General features: G+C 34.9%; 1 protein-coding gene across 11 annotated transcripts in view; it reads left to right on the top strand.

Annotated features, from left to right (window-relative positions):
* Positions 1-23,923, top strand: part of LOC111932716 (uncharacterized) — a 75,903-nt gene that overhangs the window by 49,821 nt on the left and 2,159 nt on the right. For 7 of the 11 annotated variants that reach the window (XM_086841750.1, XM_086841751.1, XM_086841752.1 and 4 more), the window contains 39 exons: positions 483-512; positions 1,700-1,738; positions 2,385-2,426; positions 2,635-2,673; positions 3,550-3,588; positions 4,087-4,128; positions 6,554-6,595; positions 6,698-6,736; positions 7,136-7,177; positions 7,279-7,317; positions 7,675-7,716; positions 7,819-7,857; positions 8,046-8,087; positions 8,189-8,227; positions 8,360-8,404; positions 8,864-8,905; positions 9,513-9,551; positions 10,552-10,590; positions 11,283-11,321; positions 11,570-11,608; positions 11,883-11,921; positions 12,188-12,226; positions 12,917-12,946; positions 14,368-14,409; positions 14,939-14,977; positions 15,694-15,732; positions 16,022-16,060; positions 16,427-16,456; positions 16,829-16,867; positions 17,444-17,482; positions 17,913-17,951; positions 18,265-18,300; positions 18,990-19,019; positions 19,964-19,999; positions 20,451-20,486; positions 21,564-21,602; positions 22,034-22,072; positions 23,281-23,319; positions 23,868-23,906. In XM_086841750.1, coding sequence (XP_086697876.1) covers positions 483-512; positions 1,700-1,738; positions 2,385-2,426; positions 2,635-2,673; positions 3,550-3,588; positions 4,087-4,128; positions 6,554-6,595; positions 6,698-6,736; positions 7,136-7,177; positions 7,279-7,317; positions 7,675-7,716; positions 7,819-7,857; positions 8,046-8,087; positions 8,189-8,227; positions 8,360-8,404; positions 8,864-8,905; positions 9,513-9,551; positions 10,552-10,590; positions 11,283-11,321; positions 11,570-11,608; positions 11,883-11,921; positions 12,188-12,226; positions 12,917-12,946; positions 14,368-14,409; positions 14,939-14,977; positions 15,694-15,732; positions 16,022-16,060; positions 16,427-16,456; positions 16,829-16,867; positions 17,444-17,482; positions 17,913-17,951; positions 18,265-18,300; positions 18,990-19,019; positions 19,964-19,999; positions 20,451-20,486; positions 21,564-21,602; positions 22,034-22,072; positions 23,281-23,319; positions 23,868-23,906 — 1,506 coding nt within the window. The remainder of the gene's footprint in view (positions 1-482; positions 513-1,699; positions 1,739-2,384; positions 2,427-2,634; positions 2,674-3,549; positions 3,589-4,086; positions 4,129-6,553; positions 6,596-6,697; positions 6,737-7,135; positions 7,178-7,278; positions 7,318-7,674; positions 7,717-7,818; positions 7,858-8,045; positions 8,088-8,188; positions 8,228-8,359; positions 8,405-8,863; positions 8,906-9,512; positions 9,552-10,551; positions 10,591-11,282; positions 11,322-11,569; positions 11,609-11,882; positions 11,922-12,187; positions 12,227-12,916; positions 12,947-14,367; positions 14,410-14,938; positions 14,978-15,693; positions 15,733-16,021; positions 16,061-16,426; positions 16,457-16,828; positions 16,868-17,443; positions 17,483-17,912; positions 17,952-18,264; positions 18,301-18,989; positions 19,020-19,963; positions 20,000-20,450; positions 20,487-21,563; positions 21,603-22,033; positions 22,073-23,280; positions 23,320-23,867; positions 23,907-23,923) is intronic. The other 4 variants (XM_086841758.1, XM_086841757.1, XM_086841756.1 and 1 more) reach the window with 3 other exon arrangements.

The raw sequence follows: 23,923 nt of genomic DNA, 5'->3' as shown, positions 1-23,923 counted from the left end.
TTCCCTAATATATTTTCATTACTATATTTTTCACCACAACATTTTTCATGTAGATGAGAAAATATTGCTCTGCTAGATGCAGTCTTTGGAGCAAAATGATCCAAAGTGCCGAGTTTCCACACTAACAGCTGTTTCAGCAACTGCCTCTTGCTGAAAATTTTCACATATATATTTACAGATACAGATAGTGTTTTTAAATGCTTTTAACTTGATGAAATGAAATATGAATAAAAATATTTCAATGGCTTTGTAGTAACAGATATTTTTGTCAAATCTAAGGGTGCATTTTACATTAATGTTATTACAATGTTTTTCAGATTGGAATGGTAGAATTTCAAACTAATTTAGACAAAACTGTGGAGAATGGGAGCAATAAGTAATTTTTGTTATGTCTGTATGTAGCATCAGAAACAATTTGTTTTCTTTAAGCTTACTTTATTTAAATAATTCTTAAAAAAAGGAAATCATGTATTCTTTTCCAGAATGACATTACCTATAGTGCCAATAGTCAGGTAAGCACTTTGTTTGTTCTGTAGTGTTCAAATTCTAATGATTAATGACAGTGTTAGTAACTGAACACTTCTATATTAGACCTTTAGTATATGATTGCTTTATAATACTCTTCAAAAAGTTAATGATTTCTCAGTACTCAAGGCTGCTGCACAATTACTTCTAATAAGATATACATTTTCTTCAAAACTGATCTACTTTGACTGGATAATTTGGGAATTAACCACCTGTGTACATGAGGCATGTAGCCATCTCAAGCTTTTCTCACTTGTTCAGATTTAATGTTACTTACGTGCTGCTGTTGTAAAATAACATTTGTGCCTGGTATTACCCACTATTACTTTCTCTGTCAAGATTTTCCATCTGTCTTACAAGCAGAAACAGTGATTAACATGAATAGATTGTGACCAAGCAAATACGCTATTGTGTAAATAAATTACATTTTCTCTATTTGTTTCTGTTCATGAAGCTTATTCCATCTGTCACAGCCTCCTTTTGTTTTACTGCCATCTAGAGTAACCTGTCATCAGCTACTTGCCTTTTCAGTTCTCAGCCATTCACTATTCTGCTTCTTTGTTTTCCCTATTTTAACTCTGTAGGACTTAAGTACTGCACCAAACTTATTTTAGAAAGTACAGAGGCCTTATGAAAACATCTTTTGTTTTGGCTTGTATTTACCCTGAATGCATTGCACTAGGTTCAATTCAAAATGTTCTGAAAAAAAAATCCTTCATCAGCAAGCTCTGTTTAGGAGCCTCCTCACTTCCTCCTTTGTTCATGAAAGATGTTAGTATTCCCTTGGTTATCTCCATCCAGTCTGTATGGCTGGACTGCATGGTAAAAGAGTTGGCTTCTAAATTTTCTCACAACGAAGGACAGGGAATGCTAAAAACTTTAAAAAAAAAAAAAGGAGAGAGAGAGAGAAAGGATACCGATTGTATACTAAACTTACAGTGGTTCAGCTGAGGGAGACTCCCCTAAGCAGGAACTTCTGTTGGAAGAGAGAAACTGAAAACAGAAAAAGAATATGCTTTTAAATACTCTTACTGCTGATAAAAGGAAATCTCCAGACATTTGCCTTTTTTGCTTTTTCCAAACATCACCTTGACAAGTAGTAGATTTTTGCTAAAATATTTAATGTAGACAACTACAGCTATAAAGCACTAACAGGCTTGTGGCTCCTTTGCAGCGTTCGGGTTGTACAAAGAAGAAAGTTGTTGTTGCCCGAGTAAGTAATACTTTTTTTCTTCTACTTTTTGCCTGTTTGTAGGATTTTAGTCCCAGCTATACCTAATCTGTCTTAATTATACCTATCTTTTCCCTAATCAGGTTTATAGTAGTTAATACCCTCCTACATAAGGGAAAAGTAAAATAAAATTACTTGGGTGTTTGGTCTTTGGATGAATCTCTTTAAAGGAGGTATTTATATGAAAAAAAAAAGACATGAAAATCATGCGTTGAAGTATAGGGCAGCTCAAATTTCTGTTCTTCATTAAGCACGTACAGAGTTGGTCCAAGCTTAAGTTAAAATTAAATGAGTATCGTACAAACAAGAACAGCCAACATTTTAGCTGAAGGAAGACAGAATAATAAGTAAGAAATAATAGTGTTTCTTAATTTATTATGCTCACTAGTTGTGTAGGAGATACAGACACCTGTATTGTATAGTTGCAAGTCAGACTCAGCAGTAGCCTATAAAAACTATGTGCAAATAGCCTTTATTTTATAATTATGCTTTCCTACTCAATGTATACAATAATGGGTCTGGAGCACTTATAAAGATATTATAAAGAAATAATATGGAAGGAAAAAAAAACTATCACTGATCATGGAATTTTCATCTTCTAATTGTAAATGTTATTGTTTTTTAACAGGACACATCACATGTTTTAAGCAGAAGAGCCTATGATGTACAGGTAAACTATTCCTGTCCCTTTTTCTGAGCTACTGCTGGTAGTAGTAAGCTTATAGCTCCTAGTGTATTACCTACAAAGCAGAAGGATCTAGTGTCCACAAAAAAGAACTGATTCTCTTTAGGGTTAGGTAGCTTTTTTTCCTAATAGAACTATGCATTTTATTTTATTACACTTACAGACACCTGTCATTTTTTTTGTTTCTTTACAGAATGCATCTTCTTCAAATAGCAGCCACTCTGACATGCAGGTAGTAATCTAGTGTCAACTGTATGATATCAAGGAGTTTTCTGATAAATTATGTTTCATTTTGAAAGTTATACTCCAGTAATTTTTCTGGGCTGAAGGATTCTGTTTTGATTTGACAGCATTTTCCCTATAATGTTATAATTTTGCACAGTTGTAAATAGTGATATTAGGCTTACAATACACAGATTCTTCTATTCCTTCACCCCACTAAGCAGATAAGTATTGCAGGTGTTTCTTTGCATAACATTTTGTAAAATTAGTTTGAAAAACATGAACTATATAGTTTCAGATTATTATTTTATAAACATTTTTGCATTCTTGATTGTAATGGCCATACATAGTTTCATTTTGCATTTGGTAAGTAGGTACATCTTAGGGATTACATACTTCTATTACAAAAGTAGGTCCAACTTTCATATTCTGTAGGATTATGTACTGCTGCAGCAGTGTTTATATTAGAGAATTAATGTGAAGTTTAACTGATGCAGAGTGGCACCTTGTTCTGCTTTTCTTACTATCTTGGATTTGTACCCAACAGCTTCCCAGGAGTTTGAAATCCTGCTACACCCAGTATTAAGTAGATTTAACAGTAGCATAGTCCTCTGTCTCAGAGAGTTTGAAGTTTAATTCAATATTGCAGACAGATCTGTGAGCTCTGGAAGGTTCTTTAATTAGTTTCCCTAATGCCTATTCCCTGTGAATTGTATCAAGCCACTTAATTAGGTTTCATCCAAATCTATATTTTCACAATAATTCAAAAGGTTATGTTAATTGGTGCAGGGAAGTAATAGAGTTTGTAATAGCGTTTTTCACTATTTAGTTTTATACTTTAGATTCTAATAAAATGCTTTAATAAAACATAATTGCTCCTTCACAGGGTGGATCATTTATTGCAACCAGTGGATCAAGTAATCAGGTCAGGATTTTCTTTATTTTGAGCTAGTCTTGTTCAGATAGCTTCCAAGTAATTAAACTAATTAAATTCAGAAATAGGAATTTAAGTAATTTTACATTGGAAGATTGGTGATGCTATCCATTAATTTGTAAATGAAGTGGCCCTATTCATATTAAATTTATCAGAAATGGCTGTCTGAAATAACTTTTTAGCACTGTTTCAATATAATGTGTTTTACGGGTGATAGCTCAATGGGATACTCCTGACCTGAAACTTCTCTCTTGCTGAGGCATCTGCCATTGAGATATCCCACTGAGAGATGAGCTATCAGACTGACTTCCAAAGCAAAGGTTAACTGTACAGCTGTGCTGTCCCCTCACTTGTTCTAGGTACAGCAAAGGTCACACCTCTGCAGTCCCACAGACTTTCTTCCCTTAAACAGTTTTGCATCTGAAATAAGATTTTATTTTAAATTTCCACAAAGCAATAATTGTTTCCTCTTTTTAAAAAAATTTGTAGGGTGGCTGCATTTGTCCTGATGGAAGCAGCGGTCATAGACAGGTAATTATTTTCCTGTGTTTATACTTCCTTCTACATAATGGAGTATTTTGAATTAATCACCTTGTAAATATGGACATTTGGTTAACACTAATGACGATTTCCTTAGTATGGGTAGAAGTATATACAATTAAATGAAAGAATGAGCTCCACTTAGCTGCATAATTACCATTTGATCACTAATTTTCTGTAACTATGCTTGGTGATCCACATGCCCTGTCACTTGACTATTGTGTGCCATCTATTAATTGTTTTCAGAAACCAGTCAATATACCTAGTAGTAACCACAGTACTTAATTGTATCCATCTTAGTTTCCTTGTCCTTCTCACTGATGCAATAAAATACTGTGACTAAAAATATCAAAATATGATAAATATTTCAAAATACAATCTCTTAAATAAGCATTTAAACCGTCCTTTCCCCTAAAGAGAATCACTGAAATTTCAATGTCAGTTGCACTGGATAAACTTTTCTCTTAGGCAATTACTCTGGACCAGGAAAAAGGCCAAGAAATGTGCTTATGTGGGCATTATAGGCTAGCTTTACCAGGCTTCTGGCTTTTAAAGCCACCTTGGATTTCAAAGTAACCTGTCTTGTACCAGGATACATACTTCTGAATCTTTTATTGAAGCTGTATGTAACCAAACCCACTTGAATGGTGTAGTATTTTTTTAGTTTTGGATTTCAACAAGAAACATGTTGTGAATTATTCTTTCTGTAAAAACCCCCAAGCTATTTAAATAAACTAATTGTATAGAGAAATTACTGCTTTCTGAACTTAACTTCATTAACTTAAAATATAGCAACATCTATTTTGGTCAGGTACAATACTACCTCTTTGATCTAATTGAGGCTAAGCAGCAATCATGGCCTACATGCTTTAAAACATAAACTAGGCTATTAAAATAAATAATACTGAAACTTTATTAAGGAAAAAACTTTTTATTTGTTGCATGATTGTATAAAAAAATCCATTTATAAGGAAAAAGGTGGAGATTTTTACGCAAGTGTTTTCATTCTAATAAACATTTTTCTTTGCACACTTTAATTGTTGCAAAAAATGTTTTCAACAGAAATCTAGCACAGCTTGATTGAGGAGAGTGTTTTTAGTTGCTATCAACAAAAATTTTCAACATGAAGAAAATAAGACATCAAAATTGGACAGATTAGAAAACCAGTTCTCAATGCAGATGTGTCAACTTTGATAAACAAGAGACTTATTTTCCAATTTGCAATCTTATCAGCTGATCAAATTAATTTCTGGTATATTATGTAGACTTGATCTTTGCTTTTGTGGTCTTATTTTAATTTTCTGTCCAGGGCCTCCTACACATGGTAGCTACAGTGCTAACAGTAGCATGTAAACAGATTGGCCATGATAGGTTACATTCTAATAACAATAGAAAAGCAAGATATAGGTAGATGTATATGTCTAAATAAACTAAATCAATCTTACATAAAAGAGAGAGTCATCTGCTTCATAGGGAAGTGGTCACAGCACCAGTCTGACAGTTCAGTAAGTGTTTGGACAATGCTCTCAGGCACATGGTGTGACTCTTGGGAATGTCCTGCACAGGATGAGGGGTTTGACCTGATTATCCTTTGGAGTCCCTTCTAACTCAGTTTGTTCTGTGATTCTGTGATTCCTTGAAGGTACTTCAGCAGAGGAGAAAAATTTTTGCAAAAAGCTTTCTTTTAGATTTAAAAGGCGGGAGTTACACAAAAGTCTCTTCAAACTTGGAGAATATTATGAATTAGGAGTCAGAGCTGTACATATTTAAACCATCTGGTTTCAAAGGAGAAAATGGGTTTACTTATGTGTGTCCCCAAATTCCTCTGCAATTATTCTGCTTTTTCTCCAAGCTTCATTTAAAGACAAGATCTTAGTCTAAAAGTAGTCTCAGAGGAAGCAGTCTAACCATAGAATAATACTTCCCTTGTTTTGTATATAACAGGTGTATATATATATAACAGAGTGAGTGTTAAGAACTGGTAAATAGTCTTCTCCTTTAAGCAGTGAGCTGAAAAATATGCTCTCCTAAATACTCTTTACACTTTCGAAGTCCCGTATTCTGGCAGTTTTTAAAAAGACCATAAAGATCATGATCATCTATGAAAATACAAAGTCTGCAAGGTATGATACAGGATTCTGCAATTAGAAAGAGTAAAACTAAATGTTAGTGCTATTCAGATCTTTTAACCTGAACAGGAAATAACAGAACCTGCTACAGGTTTCCTTATCTCTATAAAAAGTATGAAACCAGCATTCTTTTTTAATGTTTGCTGTAAAGTTTTATATATATTGTAAATATTAATATATAAATATTATATATAGAATAATAGAATAAGAATAAAGAAATTCACAGTGGACTCATTTATGTAAAAGTCTGTTTGCAAGAAAATAGCTAGTCTGTGTTTTCATTTCAGGGAGCCCCAGGTTCTTCATACAGCACATATTCTGGTAACCAGGTAAACATTCAGATAAAATGCCCTATTCAGCAGCTCCATCTAAAACCTCCCCTGAAGGAGTAGCCAGATATCAACCAGTAACCCATTCTGTCTTCTGCACAGGGAGGGCCTTTCTTCTATCCTGGAGGATCCTATGGACAGGTAGTAGTTCTTCCTCCCTCACCAGGATAATACAGACTCCCATCCTCCTAGTTCCATTACTCCTAATATTGTGGGTGCTATGACATACTAAAATAAGTCTTGACTGTTATCCCTTAGAGCAGAAAAATTAAATTAACTCTGATGTAGCCTGGTGGTGTGAAGCTCAACAGAGAACAGTACAGAATGGTTTCTGCAGTTTCTTTGCAGTATTCAAGTTTCAGGAGGCTAAGAAAATTGCTGCCGGAAAATTTCTTCCACTTTAAAAACAATAGTCTTGAGTTTTACTTAGGCACATAAAAATTAGCTCTAAACTAGGAGAAAGGATAAAGTGAGAACCAGATGTGCAGGTATTTAAACTCTCATCTGCAAGAAAATAGCTGCTCTGTGTTTTTCTTTCAGGGTGGCCCAGGTTCTTCCCACAGTTCTTACTCTGGTAACCAGGTAAATATTCGGGTCACTGTGCCTGCACAGGAGCAGCCTAGAAGTGCTCTTTGAGAGAACATTCAACTACAAAAGAGTAAATTTCTATGTTTTCTCTGCAGGGAGGGCCTTCCTTCTACCCTGGTGGATCTTATGGACAGGTAGGTGTATTTTCTTGTTTGTAGATAATAACAGACTTCTTTAATCTTCATTCCTATATTCCCCATGTAGTGGCTGCTGTGAAATATATAACACACAAAAGTTGAGTCTATCATAACACCTAATTATTGTATCAGCTGTCTGTACCTTACAACAAGAAATCTTTCAGATAAGAGGACTAAATTTCATTAGTCTTTTTTCATTACAACTTCCATGGAATGACCTTTCATCTAACTAAAAAATTAGTGATAAAAAGTCCCTTTTTGTTTAGCAGTATTAGCCTAAAGTGAGATTTGGATACATTGGTATTTACACCACCCTGTCTGCAAGAAAATAGCTAGTCTGTGTTTTCATTTCAGGGAGCCCCAGGTTCTTCATACAGCACATATTCTGGTAACCAGGTAAACATTCAGATAAAATGCCCTATTCAGCAACTCCATCTAAAACCTCCCCTGAAGGAGTAGCCAGATATCAACCAGTAACCCATTCTGTCTTCTGCACAGGGAGGGCCTTTCTTCTATCCTGGAGGATCCTATGGACAGGTAGTAGTTCTTCCTCCCTCACCAGGATAATACAGACTCCCATCCCTCTGGTCAACAATGGTCTTGAGTTTTACTTAGGCACATAAAAATTAGCTCTAAATTGGGAGAAAGAGTGAAGGGAGAACTTGGTGTGCAGGCATTTAAACTCTCATCTGCAAGAAAATAGCTGCTCTGTGTTTTTCTTTCAGGGTGGCCCAGGTTCTTCCCACAGTTCTTACTCTGGTAACCAGGTAAATATTCGGGTCACTGTGCCTGCACAGGAGCAGCCTAGAAGTGCTCTTTGAGAGAACATTCAACTACAAAAGAGTAAATTTCTATGTTTTCTCTGCAGGGAGGGCCTTCCTTCTACCCTGGTGGATCTTATGGACAGGTAGGTGTTTTTTCTTGTTTGTAGAGAAAATAGACTTCTTTTATTTTCACACCTATTCTGTCATTAAAAGATGGAAAACACTTTTTTTGGGAGAATCAAATTAATCAACTTTTTTTTCTATTTTCTGTGCAGGGAGGGTCTTCTGCTTATGATGGCAGCAGTGAATCCTATGGTCAGGTAAATACTCTTTTTTTACTCTTTGTGTAAATGTTGCTGAGGGCCAATACCCTGGGTGAAGTAAATATAGAGTTATATCTGTATTTGCTCTCTCACTATATTCTAATGAAAGTGATCTTTTCTTTGAGGAATGAGTGAATTTGTATATACTTTTAACTAGGTAGCCTGAAAGTTTATAGGGAAGTACAAGGTAGGGTGCCTCCAACTTTTAAGGCTTATTCTCAACAATGCTAGGTTTAAATTACCTGCAAGATGAAAATCTCTTCAAAAATGGAATAAGAATTTGAGTTAAAAAACATGTAACATTAGTATTTTACAGAGAAATAACTCTGAGTTGCTTAACAAATCTGATAACTAAGTAAATAATAATTTTTTAAGAAGATCCCCACAGTAAGTATATATATATATAAAAAAAATAGCCTTTTTACAATATGAAAATTATTTCTGTTTTCTGAACAGGGTGGATCTTCTGCTTATAGTGGTTCTGAGACTTATGGCCAGGTAAATGTTATTTCCTCCTGCATCAAAAGCTTATGCTTGCTATGTTGGTAATTATGTGTACTGTGTTCTATGTTTCAGTTATTTTTATGCTATTTTTCAGGACAATGAAAATGCCATTTTAACTTTTGTCTCTCTTTACCTTTGTAAAAACTCGAAATGTTTCCTTAATTTACAGAACATGAGGCACTATGTATGCTTTTTTAACTATGCCTTGTGATTACTCAATGCTTTAACTCCTTTATTGTTCATGTGTTAGTTCATTCAGAAGGAAAATATTTTGTGCATTTACTTTACACACCTTACTGTTGAAAGTTTAAATAAGGGGATTTTTGAATATAAAGAATGATAACTTTGCAAATTAATTTAATGTAAACATTTTTCATTATAAAAATGCATGTTTGCAAGGAGGGTTTTTTTCCAGCCTCTTCTGCTTAAGCAACAGGTAAAGTTACATATTTTGTCTTTTCTTGCATATTTCTTAGTTTAGGTAAAATTGGACATTTTAAGCATTTAGTTAGTTTTATTCTTCTATTTTATATCCCCCACAATTAAGAACATGTAAGAGTCCTTTTTACATGAAAATCTATGTTTTTTCATTATTTTATAGGATTCAGCTTCCATGGGAGCCAGTGAAACTGAATATAGTGTAAGCATTTTTTCTCAACAATATCAATATCATAATTCACTACCTTTTAAAGTATGTAGGTACCTACACAGACCTTCACTTTATCTGATGTCACGTGATTGTGCTATACATGATAAGGACTTCACAAATTAAAATTGCAGTTACAACACTTCTGACTTCTAACAATCAAACAGTTTTTGAATTGGTTGTTACAAGCAGCAATTACAAAGAAAGCTCTCATTTCACAATTTCCATCAAAACTCAGTATTAGTACATGACTACTTCCCTCTTTTCATTAGCAATTAGCACTACATTTCATTTTTTTTCCCAATGCCAGACATAAAATATTCAAATTCCTTCATCTATATATTGCATAGGAATGGTCTGGTTTCATGAAGTGTGGTGAAAAAATCTGCTTTTCTTAAGAAGATGCCTTGTCTCCTGACTAAAATTTATTTCCTTAAATTCTGCTGAAGCTGTTTATAAAATTTGACAATTCCAGTGTTTTCCAGGGTCCTTTTTAGTAGGAAATTGCTCTCCACAAGTAATTTTAAATTCAGCTGTGCACTTTGGTCACAAGTACACTGTGTTGATAACTTCAGTGCTGTCTCTATACCAAATCATCATATGGATATTCAAGAAAGCTAAAGTATGACACTACAGAGGGCCCAGAAACCCCTCTGAAAGAAACCAAGGTGTAACAACAGATGTGTACCACATCTTGGTCTTAAAAACCAAGAAAGCTTTTAAAAGGCTGATGTTTTCCCCCGAAACATTCTAAAGGAAAGAAAGTAGAGATGGGACCTCATTCCTTTATTTCACTATATCAGGATTCAGCTTTCAAAATAAAGAAATGCCATTCTCCAGAAATGAGCAGAGAAAGAATTTGTAGACTTCTTATCCTACAGTCTTTATCTTCAGCCTTCCCATAAACAGTTTATGGAACTTTTTCTTCCCACCTTTGCTTAGAAAGGAATAGTAATATTTGCCATGGCAATAATAAGATTTTGATATTTTTTAGGATTCCTCCTCACCATCTGGTAGCCGCCAGAGTGAACGGGTAAGCAATCCTTCCTTTATAGTATTGCCAGGTGCCAGCCCCAGTGCTTGGCAACAGCAGCACCTAATTACATCTCCTGTGGAAACCCTGAGGCAGTTCCAGTGTGAGACAGAAAACCCTCAAGAACAGCAGGAATGAGGATATGGATAAAGAGTTAAAGTACTGCTAGAAACCCCAGCTGATGCTGAGGTGTGCTCTTGAATTTCAAACTCACATCACAAATGTGATAGCACCATTTACTTGTTCAGGACCTTGCTCTTTTAAAATCATTGCTTGACTGCAAAGAGCTTCAATACCATGATTTGTCCAGCACTTAGAATAAGTGCAACCCTTTGCTTTGTTGTGCTGTAAGACTTACTTATGAAGGCTTCCATTTTCCTATCATTTTTACATGGCACCTGCTGTGTTTATTCTAATGACACAGACTGAGGAATTATTTTGTTAGAGATAGAATTCTTTCAGCTGCTGTATCCTAGAGAATATCTACCACCAAAAGAGCAATTATCAATAGTCATGAAAGGGTGTGTGCTGTTTTATACAGAAAGACAGCAGATTTTTTTTGTTTTTCTTGAACAGTCCATGACAGAAAATTAAGGAACGTGGAGAAGGAAAGAGGAGTGTTTTTCTTCCACTCTGATCTTTCCGGTTTTTGGGGTTTGGTTTTTTCATTTAATTTCAATACATTTTTCCAGGATTTTTATTCCCCAGGAGGCAGCCAGTCAGGTGGACATGTAAGCATCTATTTTATTTATTATTTGAAGTTCCCTTCAAAAATGGCTGTACTATTTAAAAATTATCCCAGTGAGTAAATGACACCAAACTGTTTCTTTCTTGGAATTTGTCATGACATCTGGTATCATGCCTTGTGAAATCTAATTGCAAACTGTTTGAATTTAAAAATTAAAAATTTAATGTGTATAACAGTCTTGTTCTCCAGAAGCCATTTCAAACAAAAAAATATTGGGTCTGCTTTTTTCAGGGGTCATCTTCTCAAAGTGGTAGCTACTCCAGTGGACAGGTAAATACTAAATCTTTGTATTTTTGACCTCAAGTATCTGCCACAGAAAAGTTGGAGGCCTCATGTGGTATTACAGCAATTTTTAAACTGTGAACAAGGTTGATTCATTTTTCCTTACAAATCTCCATGTAAAAGCCCAGATGCAAGTGGAGTAGTCAAACATACATTTAATGTATTAACTGATGTTTTAACACCAGGAAAAATGAAAGTAATAAATATTTGGCATTAATTAATATATGTTAAACATGAAGTAAGTGATTTTTATATTTTCCAGGACTCAGCCTCATCTGGAAGCAGCCAGTATGGGGGGCAGGTGGGAAATTTCTTCTTCTTCGTTGTTATTGTGATGGGTTTTTCCCTCAGTGTATATGTTTCAAGAAAATATTAGTAAATTGGCAATACCTAAGCTTCCAGACTACTCTGTGATTTATTTTATCCTCATTAAAATTACTACAGATAAAATTACTTTCTCAACTAAACAGATCTTTTCAAACTTAGTTAAAAGAATAAAAGACAATATTTTGTATTTAAATTCATGTGTCAAAGAAAAATTTTTAAATGTGAATGTAACATTTACAGGGTTCACCTTCCTCAGGAGGCAGCCAGTCTGGTGGACAGGTATGAATTTCTTTCTCCACAGTCTTCAGCTGGGCTCATGTCAGGCACTCAAATTTACTTCTTTTATCTTTCCTTCACAAGAACTGTTTTCCTTCACCACTGTCCTTTGTGCCCAAAGCCTCAGCAGTGCATTGTTTCCTTTTGGAAACAATTTGGACATCCTGCAAGCCAGAGTAGCCAGTAGTAACTGTTTGACATGTGTATTGTAGCTTCTGTACTTGCTTTGGTGCTAAACAAATTTCATGCATATTGAACGTGGAAAGTGAGACACTGAATGAACTCCTGGCCACCAACAGTTAGTTTTATCAGAGATTAAATCATGTGCTTTCTGTATCATCTGTAACATGAAATAGTACTGCATGTACTCCTGGTGCTCTGGCCTGTTTAGGAAAAAAAAGTCTTTCTGTGGTGCTACTCAGAATTTTTTACTCATCCTTTTGATAGGTAATGTTTTTAAGGTAAAAATTGTAGGTAAGAAAACTTGAAGACAAAATAATTAGCATTTTGTTGCCCCATCAGAGTGCAGAAATAGTTGCATAAGATGAAATAGACTCAGTTCTAGAAACTGGGCAGTTAAAGTGTAGCTTTATGGTTTGCATGCCTGGGATGGTAGAATTGATTTGAGTTGTAACTAAAATCCATTTCAGTCCTGTGTTCTTGATATCTTAAATACTTTCTGCATTTTTACAGGGTGGATGTGATTGTTCTGGGGGAAGTTCTGTAAGTGCTACTTGTTCATTATACATATTCTTTCACTAAACAATTTAACTGGAAAATTATGTGAAATCCTATTTATTTCCAACTTACTTATTTGAATGTACTCTTAATTTGACATTCATTGTTCCTTTGGTGACTTAGATGGTTCTGATATGGTAGGAGCTATTTCTCATTATGCCAAGATTCAGTGTTACAGAATCATTGAACCATTTAGGTTGGAAAATGCCTCGAGTCCAACCATTAACTCAGCACTGCCAAGGTCACCACTAAACCATACCCCTAAGTGCCACATGTACATGCCTTATAAACACCTCTGGTGGTGGTGATTCAGCCCCTTCCCCTGCAACCCCAGTGCTTGATAATCCTTTCAGCGAAGAAATTGTATACTAAAATATAATCTAAGTCTCCCCTGGAGCAGCTTGAGGCAATTTCCTCTTGTTCTATTGCTCGTTACTTGAAAGAGAGGACCAGCCCCCACCTGGCTACAGCCTCCTTTTAGGGAGTTGTAGAGGGTGATAAAGTTCCCTGAGCCTCTTTTTGTCCAGGCTAAACAACTCCAGCACCTTCAGCTGCTCCTCACAAACCTTGTGCTACAGACCCTTCCCCAGTCCCGTTGCCGTTTTTGGACACAATCCCACACCTCAATGTCCACCTTGTAGTGAGGGACCCAAAAGTGAACACAGGACTCAAGGTGGCAGCCTCATTAGTCCCCCCTTGGTATAGGGGGGCAATCACTTCCCTAGTGCTGCTTGCTGGCCACATTATTTCTGATAAAAGACAGGAAACCCCGGAGTTGGCAGTGAGTTGCATTTCTGAGCAGTGATGTCCGTTGCCATACAGTATTTACAGAGATGTGTATCTCTTCTCAAAAAAACCCAAAAAGTCAATTAAATACCAGAATTAATTGACAAAAGATCTATCATTAAAGAAAGCTAAAATAATATCCAGTCAACAAAATTGCCAATCACAAAAATTTGTGTAAAAAAATCAATGTTTACAAAATTTAAAACAAACAAAACCAAAAACTGAGTGACTTCTCACTTGTGCTTTTAAGGCCATATGAAATTACTTAAAGACTGTGAAATAGGGTAATCCCCTTTTTCCAAAGCGAATCATATGTGGTCAATCAACATGTAGCATGTAAAGGACATTCCTGCACCTTGGGTAATACTCTTATTTCCTAGGCAATGAATTATAGGCAGATACAATATGATACTTCATGATTTGTGGTCTTCTGGATCAGAAAATAGTTTTTTTCTCTCTTGACAAATTGATAAAAGTAAGTGAAGTGTAAGTGTAACTAATTTCAGGCTGTGATAGTCTTCCTTTGGATGCCATGGAATAAATATTCTAAGGTTTTGTTTCATTTATAGTTTATGATCAAAGACAAAAGCTAATTTTTCTTTTCTTTTTTTCCTTTATAGAGCGGATCCCCTACTTTAGTCAGAAGTGATTCCTCTGTAAATGTAAGCAATGTCCATCAGCTTTTAAGATTTTTTAAAAAAATTTTGTTTGTTTTATCAATATAATGGCTAGAGAGAATAAAAAGAGTTAGTACCTAATAGAAGTCATACACTTGTGAAACTAATCTACTTTGGTTGCAATTTAAAATACACACAGGCCATTCCTTTTAATTGTAACAAAAAAATGCACACAAGGCATTCATGCAACACTCCCAGTTTCTCTTTCCATTTAAAATAGTTTTCATTCAAAGAGAAGTCTTACAGTGAAAAATATTGCCACAAACACTGGCAGATAACAGTATAGATATTTACTTTGGGAGTCAATTCCATTGGCATCCTTGGAATTATGTAAAAATATCCCCAAAGGACATGGATTTATGTGATTGTATACCTCTTAGATAATTCACTGCAAGAAAGTTCAGTATTAGTATTTATGTACTACTGTATTTCAAGAAATTTTGCTTTAAAAGAACAAAAGTTTTGTTTCTTATGGAGTAAAATAATTGGTGGTTCTGTTTGCTTTTTTCCCCAGGACTCGTCTTCCTCTGGAGGCAGCCAGTACAACAGCCAAGTAAGCATTCATTCCAAAAGGAGAGCCAGTTCTGAAAATGATTGTTAATCCATTCACTCAAATTCAGTTTTTATATGGGAACTGGGTAAAAAGAGCAAAAGCTCTGTAAATTAAATTCATCATTGAGGTAGATATGGACTAAAAATTATAACAATGGGATTTATAGGAAATACTGTCCTTGCTTTGGAAAAATTTGCAAAATGAAGCTCACAAAAAAGATGTCTGAGAAAAGAATAAATCAAATTGCATAATTTTATATTTCTATTGGACCTGATTCCATTGTGAAGAAAAACAAATCCAATCTCCCCTCTTTAAAGAGATCCCTTGTTGTATGAGGTTTCAGTATTTTTTCCTAGTTTGGTTTTCAGAGTCCTGTTAGGTAGCCCATATTTTACCCCTAAGTCTGGTCCAGCATTCCGTTTTCCAAATAAAAAAAAAATGCCACTCTCCAGAAATGAGCAGAGGAAGAACTGGAAAAAGTACCACTTTAACCTTCCCAACATGTCACACAAACAAAGCACCATGTCTTTGTCTCCCACCCTTGCTAAGGATCTCAGGTATTTTCCTAACTTACTTTGCTCAAATTCTAGTTATTAAAGCATTCCAAAGTCCTGCTCACCTGTCTCCACTCTTACTTTGCTCTCTTGCTCCTGCTGTCCTGGCAGAGTCATGTTTTGATTTAAGGAAATCCAACTCTTATCTGGTATTCTTTACAGGATTCGTATTCCTCTGGAGCTAGCCAGTATGGAGGACATGTAAGCTTTTCCTTTTAATATTTTATATTATTTTTTATAAATAGTTGACTCATATTAAGGATCTCAGTTTAATATATCAAGAAAATTGACAGTGGTCTGTATTCTGTAGCAATATTATGAATTCAAGGAAGACAAAAAAACACAGAGTTTATTCTGGGATAATTACACACAACACTCAAATAACAAAGTATAGACGTCTTTGCCACTTCTTTCCATTAATTAGTTAATTAGTTAGTTTCTGTTAATTAATTAGATGTTCAGAAATAACTGATTATCATTTCTTTCCCAGGAGTCATCTTCTTATGGAGGCAGCCAGTATGGTGGACAAGTAAGCATTAATAGTCCCATTTTTGTAGTTTATTTACTGTCCACCTAACTGACTGTATCTTAGCTTTAATTTAAAATATTTTCGGTAAATCTTTTCTGAAGTATTCTGATGCTACTGTAATTAAAAAAAAAAAAAAAAAAAAGTTCAAATGAAGATCATTATCTAAGACTAAGATAAAACAGAATGTGAAATACATGGTTGACTCATTTGAGTCCTGAAATTTGCAGGTTTAGATATCATGTCTCTCTGAAGTAAATCAGTACTTTACAAAGCTAACAAGAATTTTTAAATCCTCACAAAATGATTCAATGAGTCTATGAAATAAGTGTAAAAAGGTTTCAGTCTCCATTTTTTATTTATTTTCAGGGTTCGGGAGGCAGCCAATATGGTGGACAGGTGAATATTCTTCCCTTGTAGTGTTTACTATTTTATCAGAGAGATTTGGTAGTTCTCTCTGTTAAAAAAAGTTAAAAGAACATTTTAAAGAGGTTGGGGTTTGGTTTGGGGATTTCTATCCATTTTTTATCTAATTTGTTGCTACGTATATAATGGTTATAAATGTATGTGATACCAAGCTACAGAAGAGTTCTTAAGATGGAATTTCTGATGCATCATGGCAAATGCAGATGAGCCTCACCCCTTTTGGCATAGTCTTGTTTAGTCCACCTGGAGTTCTGCAGTGAAGGAAACTGGACACTCCATATGGAGCATGGTTTAAGGGAATACTATGACATAGATATAAAGATAATTTAATTCTTTTTTGTTCAGGGTTCACCTTCTTCAGGAGGCAGCCAGTATGGAGGACAGGTGAGAATCTACTCCTATGTAGCTCTTATTCTAACACACAGTTTCTACATCAAAACTTGTTATTTTTATATTGACTGAAAAAATGTTTTGTGAAAACTCTGTTTATCTGATAACAGATAGGCATCTAAAGATATATGATCTGAAGCAATACAAAAACTATGGCTTCTGTTGTATTAAATGCAGTTCTGGCTTTGTTCTACTCTTCAACCTGCCCTGCTGCTGTCAAGGTTTCTTAGCTCTAGCAATTAGGAGCGGCTGGAAGCAGATTCATCCCTCCTCTAGCTCATTTCTTTCAGCAAAATGCAGTAGCAGAAGTGATATCTGAAAAGCAGCATGGTTTAAATAGGAAGAGGGGAGAAGGTGAGGAGTTACTAAGATTCTTCATGCCCCTGTGAAATGAAAGATGACAAAATTCCTAGTGCTGCCTGGAGGTATAGCCTCTAATATGGAGTGACACATAAAGCAATAGGCTGGTTGTTTATTTTTGTTGTGCAACAGAGGAAAAAGATAGAGATTCTTTAAAAAGCACTTAAAGAAGCTTTTTGATTTGAGAAATAATTGGCACCTTTGCTACAGGGTCCATCTTTGCCAGGCAGCAGCCATTATGGAGGACAGGTGAGAATTGTTTTTCTGTTTATGGGTTGTTTTTTTCCATTGTTCACCTTTTTTTTGTTTTTGGTGAAAATCAGACCATTTTTTAAAGTGTCTTACAATTAAACAGTGTTCAGGCAGAATAGACAAATATCTGACTTTCTGCTGTGCCAGCCCACTCACATAAGCAAAGCATAGAAGTCTGTTGTGAGCATACAGTCCAGGGCAGCGGCACTACTCACACCTGCCTGAAGATGACTTTGATTCAAACTTCATTATTCTGTTTAAACAGCAGCTGCTGTAAAGGCCAGTGGATTTCAGTATGGTTATAAAGTAAATGTTCATGTCCCTGTGGCACTTAAATCCATGGAAAACAAATAAAAGTGTGTTTTTCTGTGGCAGGTTGTAAGTTGAAGAATGTGCAACAAATATAAATACTTTTTCATTTCTTTAGGGTATAGCTTCTTCAGGAAGCAGCCAGTATAGTGGACAGGTAAAACTTCTCTTTTCATGGTATTTGCAGTTTGGGTACACAGTTCATCAGACCTTTTTGCAAAAAAAGGAACATTCTAAGATAAAATAGCTTTAAACCAAACTGAAGGAGAATTGCTAAGTATGATTCTGTCTGGTATTTCAGAGCAAATGATGCAGGGGCCTGTGACACTGCATGGAAATGTTTCTTCAACATACCATGGTTTAAAAGGACAATTTTTTGTGTTATCTTTAAATGAATTTGAAGACCACAGAGAACAAGTGAGAATGTTACTCAGTAATACAGAAGTAATTAAGTTTCTCATTTCTTCCAGGGCTTTTCTTCAGGAGTCAGAGAGTCTGGTGGACAGGTATGCTTTTCTTTCTCTGCACTGCTCAGTTCTGCTAGTGTCATATACTCACAAATTGCTCTGTGTAACTTTCCTTCACAAGAACTGTTTCCCTTCACACATTTCATCCAGATTGAAAGTGGAGATACTGAATAGTGAACGTCTGGCCACCTCTTACTAAGTGTTATCAAAGTAAAAGTTACCTAATAGGCCTCCAGTGAAAGTCTGTATGTATCTATAGGATCATAGAGTTCCCTAAGTTGGAAGGATCCTCAAGTCCAACTCCTGACCCTGTATAGGACATCCCATGGATGACACCATGTGCCTGAGAGCACTGACCAAATGCTTCTTGAATTCTGACAGGCTTGAAGCTCTGGTATCCTCAAGGGAAATACATGAGATCTGTATTACTGTTTAAATTTTTTACTTACCCTTTTTTGAGTACTGTAAATACTTTTGTGAGTTACTGTAAATATTAAATGAGAAGTTAAAAGATTATATATAAAAATCTAATCAGTAAGTGCACAGCTAGCCTAAAAGGGCAGGGGAGAGACAAAGAAACTACCTTTTTAAATGGAACTTGATAAATTGATGAGCAATGTTTTATAGTCCATTTTCATAGAGTAGCAGAATGTGAGTTTGATTTACTAATTCAGAGGCCTATTCCAATCACAGACCCAGGAAAGTAAGTTTGGTTGTGTTTTGTACAGGGTGGGTGTGTGTGCCCCGGTGGAGGTTCAGTAAGTATTTTTTGTCTTTATGTATCTTTCATAGTATGTACACATACTGGAAAATTCCCAAGGAATGACATTTCTTGAAATGATTTTGTCAGTGAAGTTCTATGTATGATGAAAGCTTTTTCCACATTATGCCAAAGTGAGCAATTTTGAACTTGCTAAAGGCAGAAATATTAAGTGACTTGCAAGCATAGTATTGTGTTCAAAACTAGCTACTCAGTTTGTAAAAGAGAGGTCAGGGACTTTTCTAAGAATCTGTTTCCCAAATATCTCATAGTGTACCTGTTGGGTTTTGAACTTTGCTCTTATGATAGTTATTAACAGTATGATTGAACAAGTGAAACTTAGATTAAAATCTTGGCTCCAGATTCTTTCAGAATGGAGCAGAGAAACACATTTGGAAAAGTTAAAGCTATTTCCATTTTTCTATCTAATTAGTATATTTCCTAATTCTTTGCAAATTTCTGAAAATGAAGAAAACCCTAACATACAAATTCCGCCCCCCCCCCCCCCATCTTGCTGAGATTAGGTTAATTTACTCCTGAAGGAGGGTTCAGTTATCTGGTTTTTTTCACAGTCAAAACTGCTTGGATCACTACTCCTCTTTATTGGTCTGTGTAATCAAGCAAAATGGCATGCCCAAGTATATAACCCAGGTCATACATGCCAATTCTGATAATCAAAAGTGTTGAAAACAACATATAAATTAGAGTTTATATAAAAATATTATTATTATAATAATAATAATAATAATAATAATAATAATAATAATAATAATAATAATAATACATATCTATTACTTGACATATAAATCAAGATGAATCAGAATAAAAGTAAGCAGTATAAATGACTTGATCATTGCAATAGGTCAGTGTGTTCTCTTGGTTTTCCTTTCTGTGACACTGCAGTTAATACAGAGTAAACATTGGTGTTTCTGTTGAATGCAGGGCTCTTTCTCAGGAAGCAACTACCATGGTGGACAGGTAGGCATGTCTCTGACATTTACACAGATTGGTTCCTCAGGAATAAACATGCCTCAGTTGCCAGAAGCCATTAAATATTGAGTTCAGTTTAGTCACAGAGATAGGTAAAATAATTCCAGAGAGTGCACGGGGCTTTTATTCAATCACTCTTGACATTTCAGTTATACCCTTCTATAGACAAGAGCCAAGATTTTACCTTGTAGTTATAGAAGCTTTCTTGCCTTAAAAAATTACTGAAGAATCATTCACTGAGGTCATCTCACTGCATAAACCACCCATATGATGTGTGGATAATTAATCATTTGCCACTGCATTAGTAACTGTATAACGTTCTTCAGTTAATAATGCAGTTATGTGTATTGTCTATATTAGGTTCAGGATTTTTTTGCCATTTAAAATTTTTGATGCTATTAAAAAAATTATTTATAAAATTTTTGCATTCTTTTTACAGGGTTCTTATCCTGGAAGCAATCAGTACGGTGGACAGGCAAGCATATTTTCTTTGTTTTCAAGATCTTCTTTCTACTTGCAATTTATTAAACAAGAAATATCATGCAGTACATACACTGACAGTTTTTTGGGGTCATTTTACTCCTAATAAATATTTGAAAACAGGACTGTCAGTAGCTAGAGTCTACTTGAAATGGAGTAGCATGAACGAATTTCCAAATAAAGAAATTCTGTAGAACATAATTCAAGTTGTTTTACCTCAGAATGACTCTTATCTCAAATTATTATTTTAAGTTTTAATTTATATGAATTTTCATATTTACATTAAATACTTGGAAAATTTGGTACAGAATAGACCAATAGATACTGCTTTAAAAAATAAAAATTCTGGTCTCTTACACACAATAACACTACTTTCCTCTTCAGCTTCAACTCAAGACCCTTCCTGTTAAGTGTGTACCTTATGCAGACTGTTTGCCACTGATTCAGAAACGTTACTAGTGCAAACAGCTGACAGATTAAATGGATAACTAACTCATACGATGGAGCTTCTTTTTTATTAGTATTACTGTGTTTGCAATGTCTCACTCTACCATACTAAAAAAATAATTTCTTTTTACTCCACTGGTGAGCATTGGAGTTCAGTATCACTCTATTAAAAAGATAATCTCATGTAGAATGGAGAGGATTCTCAACAGCTGCAAATCAATTTTTTTTTTTCCCCAAACTACCTATTTGGTAATATTAGCAATGTTTTTACAATAATACACATGATGCTCTCTGGACATGTTTGACATAGTAGAAAATCACAAATAAAGTAGATTGGTTTTTTTCTCTTGAATAAAGCCAAGACACTTTTGATCCATTTCTTTATGTAACAGAACAACCTCAGCAGGTGTTTTGTGACTGTTTTCCCAATTTACTACTTTCAGCTGTTGAAGAACTTAGAGGCATTGAAGTCAGAAGTCTTTCACTGCATCTTTTTAGATTAATATACTTTCCAGATTATGACTGAGATCTGTCAAAAGTTCTGTGATGTTTCATTCTGCACAGAAAAACAAAAATTAACTGATGTTAATTTTCTGTGTTTGTTTTGTTTTGTTTTTTTTAATAGGGATCTTATCCCTCAGGAAGCAGGCAATATGGTGGGCAGGTGAGTATTCTCTTTCCATCCCAGCACTTCTAACTCCTTCCTAACATACTTTCTAGATCAGGTCAGTTATTTGATGCTGATATATATATTAATTTGGCAATTTTATTAAGTTTAAACAGTGGAGGTAATATGAATTGAAGTTGTTTCAGTAAGGTGAATAAAAGACTTGGTTACAATGAGTTACTGCTCTGTGTAAAATATTCCTTTGAACATTGTAAAGTTGCCAGGCTATATTTCATGACACTGCCTGCTTGATTCAAATTGCCACTGTTGTGGTGTGGAGTACAGAGTGTAAATTTTAGGCACCCCATTTACCTTATTTGTTCAAAGAACACTCAAATAAACTTGTCCTAAGTACTGCAGAAATTCTCTCAAGACAGTAATAGAAGAGCTTTCATTCAATTAATACAAATTTGATTGACTTCTTACAGGGCTCATATCCTTCTGGAGGCAAGCAATATGGTAAACCAGTAAGTACAAAACATTCAAATTTACATTTCTCTTTTCTTACACACCTGTTAAAAAAAACACTATATCAAGTTAGTTATGGACTAGACAGTTTTCTGAGAATTACCTTAACATGCAAAGAGTGTCACAGGAGTTACTTATCTGGGATACGCTCAATAAATGCAAACACAATATTTATTTTTTCACAGTTTTGAAACAGCATTTTACTATGCAGCTGAATTTGTAGTAATCACAGAAGGACACCATTAGATTTTTGTGTATGTGTGTATGTAAGAAACTTTTGAACAGCTATTTCTGTTTAAATACATAGTAATCATGCACTTCGTGCTCAGAGCTCACTTTTTCATTGATTTTGTATGAATTTCTCTTAAGTATATCTGTCTTGCTCAGAAGAAAGCACTTTTTCTTTTCAAAGGCAATAATAGTTGCCACTGAACTATGCATATATTCAACTTCTACCATTTCAGACTACTCTTTTTACTATGTAATTTGGACCATGCTCTTGCCATTCAATAGCAGTTGATACAAATGTTTTAGCTTATCTCTTACAGAAAAGATGTTACTTGTTATTAAACAGTGGCTATAAATGTTACATTTTCTAATACATGAATCCTAAAGGCGAAACATTTTCTGTACCTATTCGATGGCATTTCTTAAAGATTCAATGTTTGTAACATTATCAAACCCCAGATTAGGCAGATAAACTAAAATCCTGTTGGCAATGACATTCAAATAAGCAGAGCCACTTCACCAGAAAACTGATTAAGATGCTTTCAGAACATCTAATTTTTCTGTACCCACTTTTATTTTCAACTACCTTTCTTATTAGCTTTCTTTAAGCAGGGGCTGTAAAGGCATCTTATAATTTACCTTTTTTTGTTGGAGGTGTCTCTTTTTTCCCTCAAAATAACCATAGACTAATACCAGGAGAATGATTGTTTAACTGGACCTTATTACTTTTCCCATTCCATATATTAAACACAACTATAAAACTTTCTTCTTGAGACTTTTGTATTAAATTGTCCAATACAACATTTGAAAGAACGCTCAGAAAGATGTTAAATATTTGAATTTCAGATAAGGTTTTCCTTGGGATTTTTGGATGACTGGATGCAAAACAGTGTTCATTCTTCTGTGGTCTTTAATTACAGATAGCAAAAATATTTAAGCACAAATAGACTTAGAGTCAAAAACAGGTATCTTTTTTCAGGGTTCCTCTTCCTCAGGAGGCAGTCAACAAGGAAAGCCAGTAAGGATATTCTTCTTTCAGTATTCTGCAACCAAATTAGAAATGGGGATATTGGGTTTTAAGACAGATAACAACAATAAAGGTGACATTTCAAATTATGTTGAAATGGTAAATGTATGAGAAAAAATACCAATAAAAATTGGAGTATTTTGTTCAAACCTGCACCTTAGAATGAGGCAGCATTTATTCCTCCCACAGCAAAGTTTTGACCTACTCTGTTTCTTACTCATAGGAACATGCTTGGGTCATTCTAGTAGGAATGATGTATTTAAATATCAGGGTAATTGTTTCAGTTACCAACTCTGTAGCTCAGACAAGACACGTTGCTTTGACCCATCCCTCTGAAACTCTTCATGTAATGAAAAGAACATAGCTGTGCTTATTTGAGACCATTCAATTAAAAAGGGGGGGGAAAGTGCAGTGAAAATGGTAAAATCAAGATCAGACTGGCTAATACCCAGGGCATTTTCAGAACTGCTGTGTGTTCTTTGGATGATGTTCACTGCAGCCTTGTATGACAAAATTAAATGGTTCGTATTACTTCACAGGGCGGCTCTAGCTCAGGAAGCACTTACTCTGGAAAACCGGTAAGAATATTTTCATC

The sequence above is a fragment of the Cyanistes caeruleus genome, chromosome 9 (genome assembly GCF_971803275.1).
Source record: "Cyanistes caeruleus chromosome 9, bCyaCae1.hap1.1, whole genome shotgun sequence".
In the NCBI taxonomy this organism is placed as follows: domain Eukaryota; kingdom Metazoa; phylum Chordata; class Aves; order Passeriformes; family Paridae; genus Cyanistes; species Cyanistes caeruleus.
The sequence above is the reverse complement of the archived record's forward strand: the minus strand, read 5'-3'. Positions and strand labels throughout refer to the sequence as shown.